Genomic DNA, 19779 nt, shown 5'->3' with positions numbered 1-19779 from the left:
TGGTGTGTTTCACCCAGGGTTTGGCAGGGTGCAGGGATAAGATTCCTGACAAAACGCTCCAGATCCTACAAGAGGAATGCTTCCTGCAAATTTTAATTAGTGGTTACCAATGTTCTACTCTGGAAAGCCAGCTGGTGCAGGATAGTCAAATGTTATTTAGTTTTATGTTTATTGGCACAGTGATACATTACAAGCAAATACCTCCAAACTCAACTCCACCAGTTTCAATAACTGTGGTCAAGAAGGCATATAGCATGCTTGCCTTCGCTGGACAGGGTATTGAGTATAAGAGCTGGCAAGTCATGTTAAAATTGTACAAGCCATTGGTTCGGCCGCATTTGGAATACTGTGTACAGTTCTGGTCACCACATTGCCAAAAGGATGTGGATGCTTTGGAGAGGTTGCAGAGAAGGTTTACGAGGATGTTGCCTGGTATGGAAGGTGCTAGCTATGAAGAGAGGTTGAGTAGGTTAGGTTTATTTTCATTAGAAAAAAGGAGATTGAGGGGGGACCTGATTGAGGTTTACAAAATCATGAAGGGTATAGACAGGGTGGATAGAGACAAGCTTTTTTCCAGGGTGAAGGATTCAATAACGAGAGGTCATGCTTTCAAGGTAAGAGGTGGAAAGTTTAAGGGGTATACACGCGATAAGTACTTCACACAGAGAGTGGTGGGCATCTGGAACACGTTGCCAGCAAAGGTGGTAGAGGCAGGCACAGTAGATTCATTTAAGATGCGTCTGGACAGATGCATGAGTAGATGGGGAGCAGAGGGATACAAATGCTTAGGAATTGACCGACAGATTTAGATAGTACATTTGGATCGGCTCAGGCTTGGAGGGCCGAAGGGCCTGTTCCTGGGCTGTAAATTTTCTTTGTTCTTTGCAACTGAGGAAATTAAGGAAAGCAACAAACTTAAGGAAGAAATAAGTAACTGCCAAGATGAGTGACAGGTAGCTGACTGGTCAGATTATTAAAATAGCAGGGAATGATTAAATGGTTAATCGGGAAAAGGAAATCATAATGTGAGTGAAAGAGAGTGTGAATGGGGAGTGGATGGTAAAAGCTGAGGCAATGCCTGAAGAAACGTACAAATATTTTGCTCTCTGGAGGACAGTTTTTTTTTAAACTCTTTTCCTTTTCAGAAACGTGTAGAAATTCTTGCTTTATTCATTTGTGCCAGTCAGCTACCTGTCACTCATCTTGGCAGTTATTTATTTCTTCCTTAAGTTTGTTGCTTTCCTTAATTTCCTCAGTTGCAAAGAACAAAGAAAATTTACAGCCCAGGAACAGGCCCTTCGGCCCTCCAAGTCTGAGCCGATCCAAATGTACTATCTAAATCTGTCGGTCAATTCCTAAGCATTTGTATCCCTCTACTCCCCACCTACTCATGCATCTGTCCAGGCGCATCTTAATTGAATCTACCGTGCCTGCCTCTACCACCTCTGCTGGCAACGCATTCCAGATGCCCACCATCCTCAGTGTGAAGTACTTATCACGTGTATCCCCCTTAAACTTTCCACCTCTTACCTTGAAAGCATGACCTCTCATTATTGAATCCTTCACCTTTGAATTGAATAGTGGAGCAGGCTTGAGAGGTCAAGTAGTCTATTACTGCTCCTAAATCATACAGTCGTAATAAGTGTTGCTTTGTATGTGGTCAATTAATGTTCACCGACTGCATTCAACTAAGTATAATTAACATATCATTCATAACTATATCAAGTTAATCCTACAAAGTGTCCCACTTGGAATCACTAATCCATCATTGATGGTTGTTAAAATCCATCTGGTTCACTGCTGCCCTTTCAGGGAAGGCCGTCTTCCATCTTTACCCATCTCGCCTACATGACAGTCCAGATCCACAATGAAGGGGCTGACTGAACTGACCTTTGAAATGGCCAAGCAAGCTACAGAGTTCAAAGACACCTATGGATGGGCAACAAATGCTCGCCTTGCCAACAACACCCACATCCCGTGAAGGAATAGAGAACAGCTTTTAACTCTCTCTCTCAATGCCCTGAGAAACATGAGGATTCGAAGCCACTTGTTGAGCAATTCTGTTGTCTAAAACAGAGTGGCCTTAGTAAAGGCAGCTGCCCTCTGTCCACAGTTTCTGACTTCATTTCAATAAGACATTTCAAGGTTTGCATGTGCTTTTGTTGTTGAAACAAGCTAATTACCATTTCGTTCATTCACTCCCTTGACTTTGCCCTTTGGTTCCCACTGCCCTGAGACCCTATCATTGCTGATGTCAATGTCTGTGTGCTGCCCCTGGGTAACCTACACGGTCTACCCAAGCCATTGGTGGTTCTCATGGAAAAAGTAAAAGCCCCCAACTCAATGAACCTGCTTCTTTTGTTCGTATCACTCTTTCATTTTGAGCATCCCTCCCAGATGTTTGGATAGCTCACTGTCCAGTTCCCTATTCAATGTTTCATCCAACAGTTCACCTTTGTCCTGATTTTTAGGGAAAAACACTGTCCGGACAGATCCGAGGAACCAGAGTTAGCTGGGATTCCCACGGTGGGAGAGAGTCATTCACAGGACCCATGTTACATTGAGCTACATCGAGTCTACAGCACAAAAACAGGCCATTCAGCCCAAATCATGGGGCTGGAAAGCACAGGAGATCAGGCAGCAGCTGAGGAACAGGAATTGACATTTTGGGCATAAGCCTTTTATCAGGAATTGAGTCTACAGCACAGAAACAGGAACTACATCAAGTCTACACCACAGAAACAGGCAATTCAGCCCGAATAATCTGGACTGCCACTTCTACGCCAAATGAGCCTCCTTCCACCTTTGTCTCACCGTTCGATTTCTTCCCCCTTCATTAGTTTATCTGCTAATCACATCCCTCTCTTTTTGTGGGAGCAGGTCCCTCACCCTAATCCCCTGACCGGATGAAGTTCAATCAGGTCCCGATACTCCTGAGGTGATGCGTTCGGAACACACCTGGTTTCTGATAAATCGTGCTGCTTTACATGAGCGATCCACTCCCCAAGCCCAGAGGATCGGTAAGCCGCCAGGTAATCAATCAAGTCGCGTTTGAAGTTCGTCATGGATTCACCCGCTGTTTCAGGACTCCCCTCTGGCAACCGGGGGTATAAAGGGCTCAGCCATATCCTAGCAACAAGCAGGAAGGAAAGGTACATTCAACATTCAAACAGAAGACAACTGCAACTCTAAAGTACCTCACACAATTTCAAGACTCCCCACCATGCTTCACAGCCAATGAAGTACTGCCACCGGAGGGAAACAACCATTATGAGCACAGCAAGCTCTCACAAACAGTGATGCAATAGTAAACCTAATATATATTTTTAAGATGGTGTTTTCATTGAGGGAACCCAGGTAACAACAGGAGACCCCTCCCGGCTCTTCTCAGAAACAGTCAGGATGACAACAGAGGAGACTTTGTTGGATTAGACTAGATTAGATTAGACTTACAGTGTGGAAACAGGCCCTTCGGCCCAACAAGTCCACACCGACCCGCCGAAGCGCAACCCACCCATACCCCTACATTTTTTACCCCTTACCTAACACTATGGGCAATTTACCAAGGCCAATTCACCTGACCCGCACATCTTTGTGACTGTGGGAGGAAACCGGAGCACCCGGAGGAAACCCACGCAGACACGGGGAGAACGTGCAAACTCCACACAGTCAGTCGCCTGAGTCGGGAATTGAACCCGGGTCTACAGGCGCTGTGAGGCAGCAGTGCTAACCACTGTGCCACCGTGCCGCCGGGTTACTGAAGTTTGCAAAACAGGAGGCTCCCTGGTTAGGGGTGACATGGGACGAGAGAAATGGGCTCAGAGTGGCTTGGCAATAAGGGCCAGGGAATCAGCCCCTGAGGTGGGTGAGGGTGCTCCTGCTCATTGGGCATCTCCCTTAAGTCATGAGAACCTCAGACATGAGCAGCAACCACATTCATCTTGCTATGGTCACCTCGCACATCCACTGATGGACAAATGACAACCAAACCAGTGGGCGGCACGGTGGCACAGTGGTTAGCACTGCTGCCTCACAGCGCCAAAGACCCTGGTTCAATTCCCGCCTCAGGCGACTGACTGTGTGGAGTTTGCACGTTCTCCCTGTGTCTGCGTGGCTTTCCTCCGGGTGCTCTGGTTTCCTCCCACAGTCCAAAGATGTGCGGGGTCAGGTGAATTGGCCATGCTAAATTGCCCGTAGTGTGAGGTAAGGGGTAAATGTAGGGGTATGGGTGGGTTGCGCTTCAGCGGGTCGGTGTGGACTTGTTGGGCCTGTTTCCACACAGTAAGTAATCTAATCTAAAAATCTAATCAAATCTCACTGTCTCAGCCCAATCGCGCTGTTTTATGCTGTTAACAGAACCCAGAGTTCTGAAGTAAAATTACATTGAGAATACAGTATAAAAACAGGCCACTTGTTGGTTTAGGCTCCACGTAAGCCTCCGCCCACTCTCATGTATCCAGCCATACCCAGGATTACATTCTGTATCTTTCTCCCTCATGTGCTTAACCTAGCTTCGCTTTTCTATACCTCAACTACTCTCCCTGGCCTAAATGAACAGTCTGGCAGATAGAAATACCCGGTGTTTACCCTCAGCTGAGTAGAAGATAAACAGAATTTGTCAGTGGGAAAAGCTAGAAAAGTGGAGAAAGGAACAGGAGGATAGGTTGCCGGGAATATGATGAAGGAGGACAGGAAAAGATTGTGCTCTGAATGCTGAGCAACCTCCCATTAACATGGTAACAATGAAATGACATGCTGTGGAAGCTTTTTAATCTTGCATTCATCAGGACAGACATAAGAACATCATATTTCAAAGAGAACAACAATTTATAACAGCATGAGATAAGAATGCTGACTGGCTGACAAGTCAACTCTAATTGATTAAGGCATTGTCATGGAGAATCCTCCAGAGAACTAATGTTGTCGAGGAGATTACTGAGAATACAAGCTACTAGACTAGGTATGATTGAGGTTCACAAGGAAGAGGTATTAGAAATCCTGCAGAGTATGAAAATAGATAAATCCCCTGGGCCGGATGGGATTTATCTGAGGATCCTCTGGGAAGTCAAGGAGGAAATTGCCAAGCTTTTGGCATTGATCTTTAAATCGTCATTGTCTACAGGAATAGTGCCAGAAGACTGGAGGATAGCAAATGTTCCCCTGTTCAAGAAGGGGAGTAGAGACAATCCTGGTAACTATAGACCAGTGAGCCTTACTTCAATTGTTGGTAAAGCGTTGGAAAAGGTTATAAGAGAAAGGATTTATAATCACCTAGAAAAGAATAATTTGATTGGGGATAGTCAGCACGGTTTTGTGAAGGGTAGGTCATGCCTCACAAACCTTATTGAGTTCTTTGAGGTGACCAGACAGGTAGATGAGAGTAAACCGGTTGATGTGGTGTATATGGATTTCAGCAAGGTGTTCGATAAGATGCCCCACAGTAGGCTATTGTACAAAATGTGGAGGAATGGGATTGTGGGAGATATAGCAGTTTGGATCAGTAATTGGCTTGCTGAAAGAAGACAGAGGGTAGTGGTTGATGGGAAATGTTCATCCTGGAGTCCAGTTACCAGTGGTGTACCACAAGGGTTAGTATTGGGTCCACTGCTGTTCGTCATTTTTATAAACGACCTGGATGAGGGCGTAGAAGGGTGGGTTAGTAAATTTGCAGACAACACTAAGGTCAGTGGAGATGTGGATAGTGACGAAGGATGTTGTAGGTTACAGAGAGACATAGATAAGCTGCAGAACTGGGCTGAGAGGTGGCAAATGGAGTTTAGTGCGGACAAGTGTGAGGTGATTCACTTTGGTCGGAGTAACCAGAACGCAAAGTACTGGGCTAATGGTAAGATCCTCGGCAGTGTATATGAGCAGAGAGATCTCGGTGTCCAGGTACACAGATCCTTGAAAGTTGCCTCCCAGGTTGACAGGGTTGTTAATAAGGCATACAGTGTTTTAGCTTTTATTAATAGAGGGATCAAGTTCCGGAACCATGAGGTTATGCTATAGCTGTACAAAACTGAGGGAGTTTTGCTGAGGGAGACGATGAATGGGTGACCAAAAGGCAGAGAAAGAGTAGGAAGGCAGTGCAGGTGTTCCCTGTGGTCATCTCCCTTCAAAATAGGTATACAGTTCTGGATACTGTTCGGGGAGATGGTTCATCGGGGGGGGGACAGCAGTTGCCAGGATCATGGCACCGTGGCAGGCACTGCTGTTCAGAAGGGCGGGAAAAAGACTCGTAGGGCCATACTCACAGGGGATTCTATTGTAAGGGGAGTAGACAGGCAGTTCTGTGGCCGAAAACAAGATTCCCGGATGGTATGCTGCCTCCCAGGTGCTTGGGTCAGGGATGTCACTGATTAGCTGCACAACATTCTGAAAGGGGAGGGTGAACAGCCAGCTGTCTTGGTGCATACAGGCACCAATGATATAAGTAAAAAAAATGAGATGAGGTCCTGAAAGCAGAATTCAGGGAGCTAGGAGAGAAGTTAAAGAGGAGGACCTCAAAGGTAGTGATCTCGGGATGGCTGCCAGTGCCACATGCTAGCCAGGATAGAAATGAAAGAATAGGCAGAATGAACACGTGGCGTGAGGGATAGTGTAGGAGGGAATGGTTTAGATTTGTTGGACATTGGGACCGGTTCTGGGGAAGGTGGGACTATTACAAATTGGACAGTCTACATGTGAACCAATGTCCTTGGGGGAGTTTTTGCTACTGCTGTTGGGGAGGCTTTAAACTAATGTGGCAGGGGCTGGGAACCAGAAGAGAAAACAAGTAGGCAGTGAGGTGGAGACTGGGGACTGTAAGAATTATGAAGTTAGCATTAATAAGTGGAAGAGTAGGCAGAGAGCAGATGAACACAAAAGAACTGGTGGCCTGAAATGCATATACTTTAATGCAAGGAGTATAGTGGGTAAGGCAGATGAACTTAGGGCTTGGATTGGTGCCTGGGAATATGACGTTATTGCCATCACAGAGACTTGGTTGAAGGAAGGGCATGATTGGCAACTAAATGTTCCAGACGCTTCAGACAGGACTATAAAAGGGGGTGAGGAGTTACATTGATATGATATCACGGCTGTGCTAAAGGAGGACACTATGGAGGGCTTGAGTAGTGAGGTATTATGGGTGGAGCTGAGAAATAAGAAGGATGCAGTCACATTAGATTAGGTTAGATTCTCTACAGTGTGGAAACAGGCCCTTCAGCCCAACAAGTCCACACTGCCCCTCCGAAGAGTAACCCACCCCTGACTAACACACCTAACACTATGGGCAATTTAGCATGGCCAATTCACCTGACCTGCACATCTTTGGACTGTGGGAGGAAACCAGAGCACCCGGAGGAAACCCACGTAGACACAGGAGAAAATGCAAACTCCACACAGTCAGTTGGGAATTGAACCCAGGACCCTGGTGCTGTGAGGCAGCAGTGCTAACCACTGAGCCACCGTGCCACTGTTGGAGCTGTATTACAGGCCTCCCAACAATGAGCATGAGGTAGAAGAACAAACAGATAAACAGATTATGGAAAGATCTGGAGGCAATAGGGTAGTGGTGATGGGAGATTTTGATTTTCCCAACATTGACTGGAATACACTTAACGTCAGAGGTCTGGATGGGGCAGAATTTGTAAAAGGGTCCAGGAGAGTTTTCTAGAGCAGTATGTTAATAGTCTGACGAGGGAAGGGGCCATATTGGACCTGGTACTGGGGAATGAGTCAGGCCAGGCGATAGAAGTTGCGGTGGGGGATTTCTTTGGGAACAATGACCACAATTCTGTAAGTTTTAGAATACTCATAGACAAAGATGAGCATGATCCTAAGGGATGAGTACTAAACTGGGCCAAGTCCAATTATATCAAAATTAGGCAGGAGCTGGGAAATGTGGATTTGACGCAACTATTTGAAGGGAAATCCTCATTTGATATGTGGGAGGCTTTCAAAGATAGGTTAAAGATGTCCCATTGAAAGCAAAGGGTAGGAAAGGCAAGATCCATGAACCGTGGACGACAGGAGAAATCGTACGACTAGGCAAGAGGAAAAGGGAAGCATTCATAAGGTCCAGGCAGCTAAGAACAGAACGGGCCCTGGAGGAATATCGGAAGAGTAGGACAAGTCTTAAACGAGGAATCAAGTGGGCTAAAAGGGGTCATGAAATAGCTTTAGTGAACAGAATTAAGGAGAATCCCAAAACCTTTTATTCTTATATAAGAGGCAAGCAGGTAGCTACAGAAAGGATTGATCCACTAAAGGATAAGGAAGGAAGGCTGTGTGTCAAACCTGAGAGAATGGATGAGATTCTGAATGATTACTCTGCATCAGCGTTCACTGAGGAGAGGGACATGATGAATGTTGATATTAGAGATAGAAGTTTAATTAGTTTGAATCACATTGACATACGAAGGGAAGATGTGTTGGGTAGGCTAGAGGTTATTGAGGTGGACAAATCCCCAGGACTGGATGGGATATATCCCAGGTTGTTGAGGAAGGCAAGAGAGGGAATAGCTGGGGCCCTGACAGATATCTTTGTAGCATCCTTAAATACGGGTGAGGTGACGGAGGACTGAGGGTTGCTCATGTTGTCCCCCTGTTAAAATTGTACAAGACATTGGTTTGGCCGCATTTAGAATACTGTGTACAGTTCCGGTCGCCACATTACCAAACGGATGTGGACGCTTTGGAGAGGGTGCAGAGAAGGTTTACGAGGATGTTGCCTGGTATGGAAGGTGCTAGCTATGAAGAGAGGTTGAGTAGGTTAGGATTGTTTTCATTAGAAAAAAGGAGATTGAAGGGGGGCCTGATTGAGGTCTACAAATTCATGAAGGATATAGATAGAGTAGATAGAAATAAGTTTTTTTCCCCAAGGTAAAGGATTCAATAATGAGAGGTCACATGTTCAAGGTGAGAGGTGACAAGTTTAAGGGGGATACACGCGGCACGTACTTTACACAGAGGGTGCCTGGAACGCGTTGCCAGCAGAGGTGGTAGAGGCAGGCACAGTAGATTCATTTAAGGTGCATCTGGACAGATGCATGAGTAGTTAGACAGCAGAGGGACACAGATCCTTCAGAATTGGGTGATAGGTTTAGACAGTAGCTTTGGATCGGCTCAAGCTTGGAGGGCCAAAGAGCCTGTTCCTGGGCGGTTAACCTTCTTTGTTCTTTAACATTGCAAAACTAACAAGGATAAGCAAAGTTATATTAATGGCAATTCCTCTGCTCTTCTACAAAATAGTCATACCAAGGAGGCAATTCAGACTCAGCTTAATTGACGTCTTAGCCAAAATAGCCATCTCTGAGAGCACAGCACTTCCTCAGTACTGCACTGATTGTCAGGCATAGACCTCTGGGGCTGAATGGTCAGACGGAGGAGAGACCAGAGCTGAAAGACTGAAAGAGGAGGATGTGGGATGTAGGGCCCTATCATTTCAAAGTGATAAGGTGCAGAGGAATTGAGAGATGAGCACACAGGTCGGGACTGAGCAATTGGAGTTGCTTCTGAGCAACTCTGTCCCAGAGGAGACTAGCTTGACAAAGGGATATAGATTATTGAAGTAAGTGGGCAAAGGTTTGGCAAATAGAGAATCAAATGAGAAAACGTGAAATTATTCATTTTGACAAAAAGAATAAAAATCAATTCTGTTACCTAAATGGTAAAAGGTTACAGAACTCTGAGATGCAGCAGGATCTGGCTGTTCTTGTGCATGAATTGCAAAACATTTGCATGAAGGTACAGCAAGTACCTGTTTCCTTCCAGAGGTGCATTGGTCAGGGGAAAGGCAGAGAAATAAGGTCTGGGTGGGTTACTCTTCAGTAGGTCGGTGTGGACTTGTTGGGCCGAAGGGCCTGTTTGCACACTGTAGGGATTCTAAAGTAATTAGGAAGACTCATGTTATTATTACAAGGGAACTTGAATACCACAAACATTTTCATTGTTAGACCACATCTGGAATACCATGCACATTGCTGATCTACTTATATAATCCAGTGTAAATGCATTGGAACCAGTTTAGACAAGGTTTAACAGACTAATACATGGAATTGGTATACTGCATTGTGAGGAAAGGTTGGTCAGACCAGTCCTGTATCTACTGAGTCAGAACTATCACGGCAACAGGTTATAGACTTCTGACCTTGTCCACCCCAGTTCACTACCGGCACCACCACACCGTGGCTACCATCAACACTGCATCTACGAGAATGTGGAAGTGCAAAAGGCAACTTGATCAAAAGATACAGCATCCTGAGAGGTCAGGATGGATGAGGAGAGGATGTTTTCTCCTAGAACTAGAGGTCGCCACTTCAAAATGAGGGATTGACCATTTAAGATGAAGAAAAGGGCAACTCTTTTTGAAAAGTCAGTGCAAGTAGAACCTTTGAATATTTTTCTGACAGCAATGAATCCTTGAAAAGCAAGGGGGTGAAAGTTTACCTGGCCATTGGCAGGAATGTTGAGTATCCAGCACAAGCCATGATCTTATTAAATGGTGAAGCAGACTTGAAGGGCCGAGTGGCCACCTCCTGCTCTTAATTCATATGATCATGTGGTTCCTTTGAGAGGGAGGTGAGAGAAAGAAATTACATGAAAGACAGGTACTTATAGCATACTCGAGATAAAAGACAGACAAAAAGAGACCTGTCTTTACCAGAAGCAAAAGCGAGTTTTGCCTTTAATATGCAGACAATCAAATCATCGCAGTCCTGTTTTCAGACAAGATTACTGAAGTGGGAGTTTGGGAGGAGGGATATTGCTGTTAAGAGCTACGTTAAGGAGAGGCAAGTCGGTATATTATGTCCCCAAACTGTAAGGCTGTAAGGAGAACAATGATCGGTCACTCAATGACGCAAAATAAAATCTGTGTTATGTTTTCTCTCTCTCTCTGTTCCTTTCCCCAAAGTAATATCTCAGCTACTACTTTGCTCCCCCTTCCCACTCCTTAATATGTACAGTCTTTGCTGGATTGGAGAGCAGCTATATGGTAACAGGAGGCATCGCTGCCTGATCCAAACCAGGCATCCTCCTGTGTGGTATGGTTCTATGGTTCAAGGTTTGATTTAATTTGGTATTAACACATGTATTTAAGTACATGAAAAGTTCTATTTTGAGTTCAGTACAGGTAGGTTGTAACATAAAGACGACACAAAGATCGTAGGGTGAAGAGATCAGGAAACACAAAGTTACAGCTGCAAGGAAGGAGTACAAAAAAAACAAGAACAACATTAGATTTGAAACTTGAGAGATCCATTCAGAAGTGTAATAACAATGGGGAAGGAGCTGCTCTGGAATCTCTCTGTATCTGCGTTTAAGCTTTCATGCTTTCTGCCTGGAGAGGTATCTTAGGTGCACATGTTAGACACTGAGCCTCACCTGGACTGGAAATGCACAGCGAGGAGTTCTAACATGCTTCCCTCGTCAATTCAAGAGGCTGAAATTTTGACCCATTGGAGCCCTTCTCTACAATCTTGTTCTTTGTTGTACCAATCACAATCCATCAAAGAATGGCGGAGCCAATCCTACCCCTGTGTCTTTTGATGCCAGTCATCGTGAATCAAGTTAGACGTGTGGATCACGACTCGAAAACCCTCTTCGTACAGGAGTAACATCATTTTCCTGCAGAGAGAAGAGACAGAGCATGTTGAGCAAAGAAAAACAAAGTAGACACAAAGTGTGTCTGAAGTGAAGAAATTACTTGCTGTTGGATTAACAATGGCAATTTATATTCACGTTGAAAACCAAGGGGGGTGAGCCAACCAGAGGATTGAAAATTGTAAAGGGATTTGTCGGACTTTTAGAAATGAAGAAGACAAGATCAATTATTCTCTCACAAAAGGATGTTAAGACTCACTGGGGTAAATCAAGCCCCACTAATCCCAGATTCTTATCCATATCTATCAGTTTCACCCGTCAAAGTAGTACACTGTAAACTGAGCCCCATTATTCCCAATACCTTACCAAAGGTTAAAGTCTATTTAGAAGATACACATAATCACCCAATGTATCTGACTATCAGACTAAGGTAGATACGAAGAACAGGAGGAGAAAGTGAGGTCTGCAGATGCTGGAGTATCAGAGCTGAAAACGTGTTGCTGGAAAAGCGCAGCAGGTCAGGCAGCATCCAAGGAACAGGAAATTCGACGTTTCGGGCATAAGCCTGATGAAGGGCTTATGCCCGAAACGTCGAATTTCCTGTTCCTTGGATGCTGCCTGACCTGCTGCGCTTTTCCAGCAACACATTTTCAAATATGAGGAACAGACAAGGTTCTGTACAAAATAATTCTTATTATTTATTCTAAGTAATCACACTATAACGACAAGCAAACATTTAACACTACGAATGAAAACTCTCTTTTGGCACAGTGCTAGTTTCCATATCCCTTGACCAGGAGTCCCAGGTTCTAGTCCTACTTGTTCCAGAATTATGTAATAACATGGCTGACCAAGTTGATTCGAATAAATTGTTAAATAAATAAAACCAAAAATCTAATACCTTATATACTCCCTTACATACACACAGACAAACAAAAAGAGAAAATAGATTATTGACAGATGTAGAAAAATTCTGAAAAGTCAGTTCATGTGATCTTTGCACCCCAATTCAGACCTTGAGATGATTCTACTTTTGCTCATGAGGTTCAGCTGTCTCTCTCTGAAAGCATCCATTGAAAGGACAAGTATAGAGTGACTGATCCATGAGAAAAATGTCTCTGATGTCAACAATGCAGAAGTTACAGCTCACAGTCGTTGCTAGCTTTCTTCAGTTGAAACTGCTTTCTTTTTTACTGCAGAGAACAGGCAGCTTCTGCTGGTGAGTACAGCATCACACTTTTCTATATCTAGCTGTCTCACTGTATGTATGTCTCTATCATCTGTTTCCAGTTCCTAACTGCTCAGTTAGCTGAGAACCAATCAGCTTCACTTGTAAATAACTCTCCAGCTCCTGATCTCTCTGCAGAATGCAGGAACCCTTAGCCACAAAAACAGAGTTCGCAATCAAATTGAACTCCTTGCCGTGAAATTATGCAGCTATCCTAGTAAATCCCGACTTTTAAAACAGGTCTTTCACCTTGCAGAATACACTTTTTAAAAGGCATTAAAATAAAAGGACATGGTTCTCACAAGGGTTATGAGTGCTTGGAAATTGTCTTTCCCAGACAGCAGTAGAGACTGGGTCTTTGAATTTATTCAAGGCAGAGTCAGATTTTTTTTGATCAATGAGGAAATAAAGAGAACAGGCCAATAGGAAAGTGGGGTTGAGGCAACAAACTGGTGAGCCATCTTATTGACTGGCAGAGACCGTTCAAGGGACAGAATGGCCTACCCCTGCTCCCAAATCCTATGTTTTGGGAGATTTGGACCGAATAGTCATAAATGTGAGTTAGTCATCACTAAATCTAGTGGGAAATTCAGCAGGACTGCCTTGCAGTCAACATCAACTTACATTCACATAGCACTTTCACCACAGGGGCGGCATGGTGGCTCAGTGGTTAGCACTGCTGCCTCACAGCACCAGTGGCCCCGATTCAATTCCAGCCTCGGATGACTGTCTGTGTGGAGTTTGCACATTCTCCCCGTGTCTGTGTGGGTTTCCTCTGGGTACTCCGGTTTCCTCCCACAGTCCAAAGATGTGCCGGTCAAGTGAATTGGCCATGCTAAATTGCCCATAGTGTTGGGTGCATTAGTTAGAGGGAAATGAGTCTGGGTGGGTTACTCTTCAGAAGGTCGGTGTGGATTGGTTGGGCCGAAGGGCCTGTTTCCACACTGTAGGGAATCTAATCTAAAATGCTTTGCAAGTGAATTGTCAGATAGGAGTTGACATTGAGCCATATAAAGAGTTATTGGGATCGGTGACCCAAAGTCAGGATGGTGTGCGGTTTGGAGGGGTACATGTAGGCGACAGTGTTGCCATGAGTTTGCTGCTCTTACCTTTATGAGCTTGAACAGTCATGGCTTATGTAAGTGTTGTTGAAAGAGTTGCTGCACTGCATTTTACACTGTGCATTGGTGGGAGAGTTGATAATGAAACTATTGTAAAGGGCTAGAGATGCTCAGGGAAAGGAAGACACAGGTTGCATGTGGTCGTTCTGCTGCCCCAGCATGATTATTTATCCATTCAATAAGTACTGGTTCTGTTGAAACAGCAGACTGTGAAATTTCATGTGAGAACATCCAGTTCTTGCTAACTGAGTGTAATACTCATTCCAGATTTGCAGTGGTTCCTTCCTAGCAAGATGAAGACACATTACAGAGATTATTTTAGTTCATCTGAACACTAAGAAATGGAAAGAGCAATTACTGTTGTGCTGCAATCAGTTTCATTGACTGCTGAACATATTGCTTCTGTTTGTGAATCATCATTAACATAGAATTCTATTGAGTTCACAGGGCCGTTGTGGCACAATGATAATGTCCCTATCTCTGAGCCAGAAGATCTGAGCTCAAGTCCTGCCTGCTTCAGAAGTGTGTAACAACATTTCTGAACAGGTTGATGAGAAAATAGAAACTGGTCATTCAGCTCAGCTGCTCATTGTCAGTATAAATGCTCTGCACCAGCCTCCGTCAAACCTGCTTCATCGATCAACTCCATTCTCCCGCACATCCTTATCCAGCTTCCCCCTAAGTGTATGCTTACAGTTCATCTGATCTGTTCCTGTTGCTATGGGATTCCATCTAGAAGAACAAGGGCTGTAGATATGTGGGAACACCACAAACCCTCCATGCCACGCACCACCCTGACTTGGAAATATATATCACCATTCCTTCACTGGTGAAAATCGTGGTGTACTCTCCCTGATGGCATCGTGGGTCAACCTATAACACAGTGGTTTAAGAAGGCAGCTCACCCCCACCTTCTCAAGGGCAACTCAGGACAAGTAATAAATGCTGGCCCAGCCAGCGATGCCCATGGCCCATGAGTGAATAAAGGAAAAATGGTGGTTTAAGTGGAGATCTGTTGGAGCATAAGGGAGTGATGGGAGGGGAGTTCTGGGGTGGGAACAGCCCATGAGAGTGGGAGCCTGTTAAAGTGAGACAACTGCTGTTTTTATTTTGTATTCATTCACAGGATGAAGGCGTTGCTGGCTAGACCAGCATTTATTGCCCATCCCTAATTGAGATTGAGAGTAAGCCACATTGCTGTGGGTCTGGAGTCATGTGTAGGCCAGACCAGGCAAGAATGGCAGTTTCCTTCCCTAAAGGACATTAGTGAACCAGATGGGCTTTTCTGACAATGGATACATGGTTATCATTGTTTTCTTAATTCAAGATTGTTACTGAATTCAAACTGCACCATCTACCATGGCAGGTTTTGAACCCGGTTCCCTGGAACATTACATCTGTCTCTGGATTAACAGTCCAACAATAAGACCAGTAGGCCAACCCCACCCCAGTGTAACTAGTCAGAGCTGTGTGGCAGCCATTATTCCCTCAGAGCTTGTGACCACATCCAAGGTCCCGACACCCACTTTGGGAAGCCCTGCCCTGGACAGCCTTTGGGATCCTGATCAGTGTATATTCAGAATGAAGGCCATCACATTGCTGGACAGCAAAGGAAATCAAGGCAAAGAGTGCGAACTGGAGATTGAGGTGTGGTCAACCACAATGGGATTGAATGGCTCCGCAGGGTGGCTAACTCTTGAGCCTACTTCTGACATTGGTCACATTGGGACAGACCCATTCTATGATCAGAAACTCCTCATATGGAATAGATATATGACCACTGACAAACTGAAGCACATTGCCATGGTAGCCAATACTCCAGCACCACTCTGTATTACACATACACAAAGGTCATCTACTTACGTGTGATGAGTCCCATAGGCAATCTCCAACTTGGCCTGCAAACATTAAAAATGGCTCAGTTGCACATTTATCTAAATATTGACAAACAAGGCACAATACAACCACCTGAGCACCATTACCTGAAAAGTGGGCAGTTTAATATGAAGAATAACAAGTCCCTTAACTTTGCAGAGCTTTTGCCGTGCCAAGCTTGAGAATATTCACCCGACAGGCTCGCTTAACAACTACCGCTCTAACAACATCACAGAAACAGGTTACATAAACGAGCACAAGTTAGTGCACTGGTTGGCCATTTGGCCCATTGATCCTGCTCCAACATTTGTCAACATCGGATGAAGGCACCTTCAACCCACCTCCCTCCCTTACCCCACCCATACTCCGATTCTCTTGCTAGTTATGGCTCTGTCTTGAAAATATTCAATGACCCTGCCTCCACTAATCTTGGGGGAAGAGAATTTCACAAACTCACAACAATCTAAAGGAAAACAAATTCTCCTCTTCTCCACCTTAAATGGACATGGGAGCAAAGGCCAAAAAGGAGCTCCTTGTCAGAGACACAGTACCAGAGGGCAGCCCGGTGGCTCAGTGGTTAGCACTGCTGCCTCACAGCGCCAGGGACCCGGGCACAGGCAGCTGTCTGTGTGAAGCTTGTACATTCTCCCTGTGTCTGCGTGGGTTTCCTCTCCTGTTCAATGACGTTCAGGTTTGGTGGATTGGCTGTGCTAAATTACCCATAGTGTCTACGGAATGTGCAGGCTGGGTGGGTTAGCCATGGGAAATACTGGGTTACGGTGACAGGGTGGGTACGTGGTCTGGTTAGGTTGCTCTTCAGAGGGTCGGTGTGGACTCTACAGGCCGAATGGCCTGCTTCCACAGCGTAGAGATTCTAGGATTCAATGACACTTCAGTCCAAGAAGAGGAGAAATCATTTACTCAGATGTTTGTGAACCTTTGGAATTCTCTACCATAGATGAGTATGTTTCAGGTAGAGATCAATAGATTTCTAATTATCCCTGGCTTCCAGGACTACAGTGTGAGATAAATAAAAGACATTATAGTATTTGATCAGCCATACTCATATCGAATGTTAGGGCAGGCTCGATGGGCTGAACGGCCTACTCCTGTTCCTCTGTTCCCATCAGTAACGTTTTATATACAATAGCTTTAATAGAATTAAAGCAGGCAGCAGATGTTATAGAATGTCTTGAAGTCAAATGACGAGTCAAAGAGGTTCAGGGAGGGAATTCCAGAGTTTTGGGAAGAGCTGCTGAAGATCCAATGGGGTAACATTTATGATTGGGAACATAAAAGTGGTCATAACTGAAGCAACACAAATATCTTAGACAATAAGACCGTAAGAAACATAAACAAGAGTCAACCATTTGGCCCTTCTAACCTGCTCCACCACTCAATGGGATCATGGCTGATCCAACATTCCTTAAGTACAATTTCCTGCCTTATCTCCGTAACCCTTGATTCCCCGACTGATCAAGAATCTATCTTAAGCAAGAACTGCAGATGCTTGAAATCAGAAACAAAAACAGAATTTGCTGGAAAAGCCTAGTAGGTCTGGCAGCATCTGTGGAGAGAAAGCTGAGTTAAGGTGTTTGGCTCCAGTGACCCTTCTTCAGAATCGATCTACGCCAGCCTTAAATATACACAAGGACTCTGCCCCCACAGCTCTCTGTGGTAAGGAGTTTTAACACACTCTGAGAGAAGAAGTCCCTCCTTTCTGGTGCCCCTTTATTCTGAGGTCATGCCCTCTGTCCTGGATTGCCCCATGGGGGGAAACAACCTCTCAGCAGTTACCCTGTCAGGCCCCTTCAGAATCCTATGTTTTAATTAGATGGTGGTGCAGAGGGTGATGCGTGTATGGAACAAGCTGCCAGAGGAAATGGTGGAGGCTGGCACAATTACAAAATTTAAAAGGCATCTGAATGGGTACATGAACAGGAAGGGTTTAGAGGCATAAGGGCCAAATGCTGGCAAATGGGACTAGACTAATTAGGATAACTAGTTGGCAAGGATGATTTGCACCAAAGGGTCTGTTTCCGTTCTGTATAACTCTGATTCTAAATCGCCCCTCACTCCTCTAAACTAACTGGGAGGGTTATGGGACAGAAGGAAATTACACCGATGAAGCTATACGGGGATTTACGAAGAGGGATGATAGTTTTAAAATCACACTTGACCAGGTGCCAAATTTGAGTCAGTGAGCATTGGGGGGGGGGGCAGATGGGGAATGGAGCAGGTTAAGACACGGACAGGAGAGTTTTGGGTAATGGAAAAGACATCCTCATGTGAGATCAGTCACTGGAATGCATTGGAACACTCAAGTATACATTCAGCAGAATGAACACTCCTGTAGCTTCTCCAACCTCCTCTCATGACCCAGATACTGCCAGTTACAGATTCATAACAAACAGTAAAAAAATAAAAAAATTCAGGGAAGAGGTGAGGTTCCCCCTGCAGCAAGTGTTGAACTGTGGAATGCACTGTCTGAAAGGGAGATTGGTAAACTCCACAGCACACCAGGAAAAGACAGTGGGAGGGTAGGGGGGTTAGGATGGTCTTTCCTCGATGCATGGGGACCTCCTCCTGTGCGGTGCTATTTTAATGATTCACTTTCTTAAAATTTTTCTTGAAATATCTGTACATTCAACATTTGAAGTATTTGGAGAATTAGGGTTGTAGCAAATATCAAGAAACTAAAACCATTCAATTTGCCCCAAACAGCTAGCACAGGCCCAAAGGAATAAACGGTCTCTTCCAGTGCTGTATGATTTTACAACCTTGAACCATCGGTTAGGTTGCCCTTACTCTATAGCTCCCCATCTCACACACACAGGCATCCTCTCAGAGACTTAGACCACTCTACACACTCTCACACACACTCACACACTCATTCTCACTCACACAAACACACACTCTCACTCGCACACACAGGCATCCTCTCAGAGACTTAGACCACTCCACACACTCTCACACACACTCACACTCATTCTCACTCACACAAACACACACTCTCACTCACACACACAGGCATCCTCTCAGAGACTTAGACCAATCTACACTCTCTCTCTCTCTCTCTCTCTCTCTCTCACACACACACACACACACACACACACACACACTCTCTCTCTCTCTCTCTCTCTCTCTCTCTCTCAGAGACTTAGACCACTCGACACTCTCACACACACACACTCCCTCATACAGGCATCCTCTCAGAGACTTAGACCACTCTACACTCACACACACACATATACACTCTCTCTCACAGACACTCACAACTCCCCACCCCATACACACACTCCCACACTCACACATGCACCCCCTGATGGACTTAAGACACTCTACACTCACATACACACACATATACACTCTCTCTCACATTCACAACCCCCCAACCCAGACAGACAGACAGACACACACACACACACACACACACAAAGACCCACATGCATATACGTTTGTGGGGTGATCCTTCAACATATTAGGTAAAAACAATGACTGCAGATGCTGGAAACCAGATTCTGGATCAGTGGTGCTGGAAAAGCACAGCAGTTCAGGCAGCATCCAAGGAGCAGTAAATTCGATGTTTCGGGCAAAAAGTCCTTCATCAGGAATACCTTCAATATATTGTCTAGCTAACACCAGTTGTTACAGTTAACCTGAGAATGCAACTTTTAAAAAAATGTTTTGTGATTTACACATGAAAGAAGTAAAACTATCATGGTATTCGAACAGGTGAAAGACTCAACAGGTAGTCAATGTATTTTCCAACGTATAATTTCAGTTTAACTTTGTAGAAATAAATGACATTGCTGCAAACTGACATTCACATACAGGTAACAGTGCCCTCCAGTGGAAATATATGGACATTCAGAAAGGAAGACGGAAATTGACACAGCTGATAGATAGAAGTACTGTGAGGGGTTTGACTGGTATATTGTACCTGGACTTCCAGAACGCCCTTGAGAC

At 44.8% G+C, this 19779-nt stretch overlaps 1 protein-coding gene across 2 annotated transcripts in view; it reads right to left on the bottom strand.

Annotated features, from left to right (window-relative positions):
* tdp1 (tyrosyl-DNA phosphodiesterase 1) overlaps window positions 1-19779 on the bottom strand; it is a 162801-nt gene that overhangs the window by 117096 nt on the left and 25926 nt on the right. For both annotated transcript variants that reach the window (XM_060828584.1, XM_060828585.1), the window contains 3 exons: window positions 15799-15833; window positions 11518-11610; window positions 2959-3129 (listed from right to left, as the gene is read on the bottom strand). In XM_060828584.1, coding sequence (XP_060684567.1) covers window positions 2959-3129; window positions 11518-11610; window positions 15799-15833 — 299 coding nt within the window. The remainder of the gene's footprint in view (window positions 1-2958; window positions 3130-11517; window positions 11611-15798; window positions 15834-19779) is intronic.

The sequence above is a fragment of the Hemiscyllium ocellatum genome, chromosome 8 (genome assembly GCF_020745735.1).
Source record: "Hemiscyllium ocellatum isolate sHemOce1 chromosome 8, sHemOce1.pat.X.cur, whole genome shotgun sequence".
NCBI lineage: Eukaryota > Metazoa > Chordata > Chondrichthyes > Orectolobiformes > Hemiscylliidae > Hemiscyllium > Hemiscyllium ocellatum.
The sequence above is the reverse complement of the archived record's forward strand: the minus strand, read 5'-3'. Positions and strand labels throughout refer to the sequence as shown.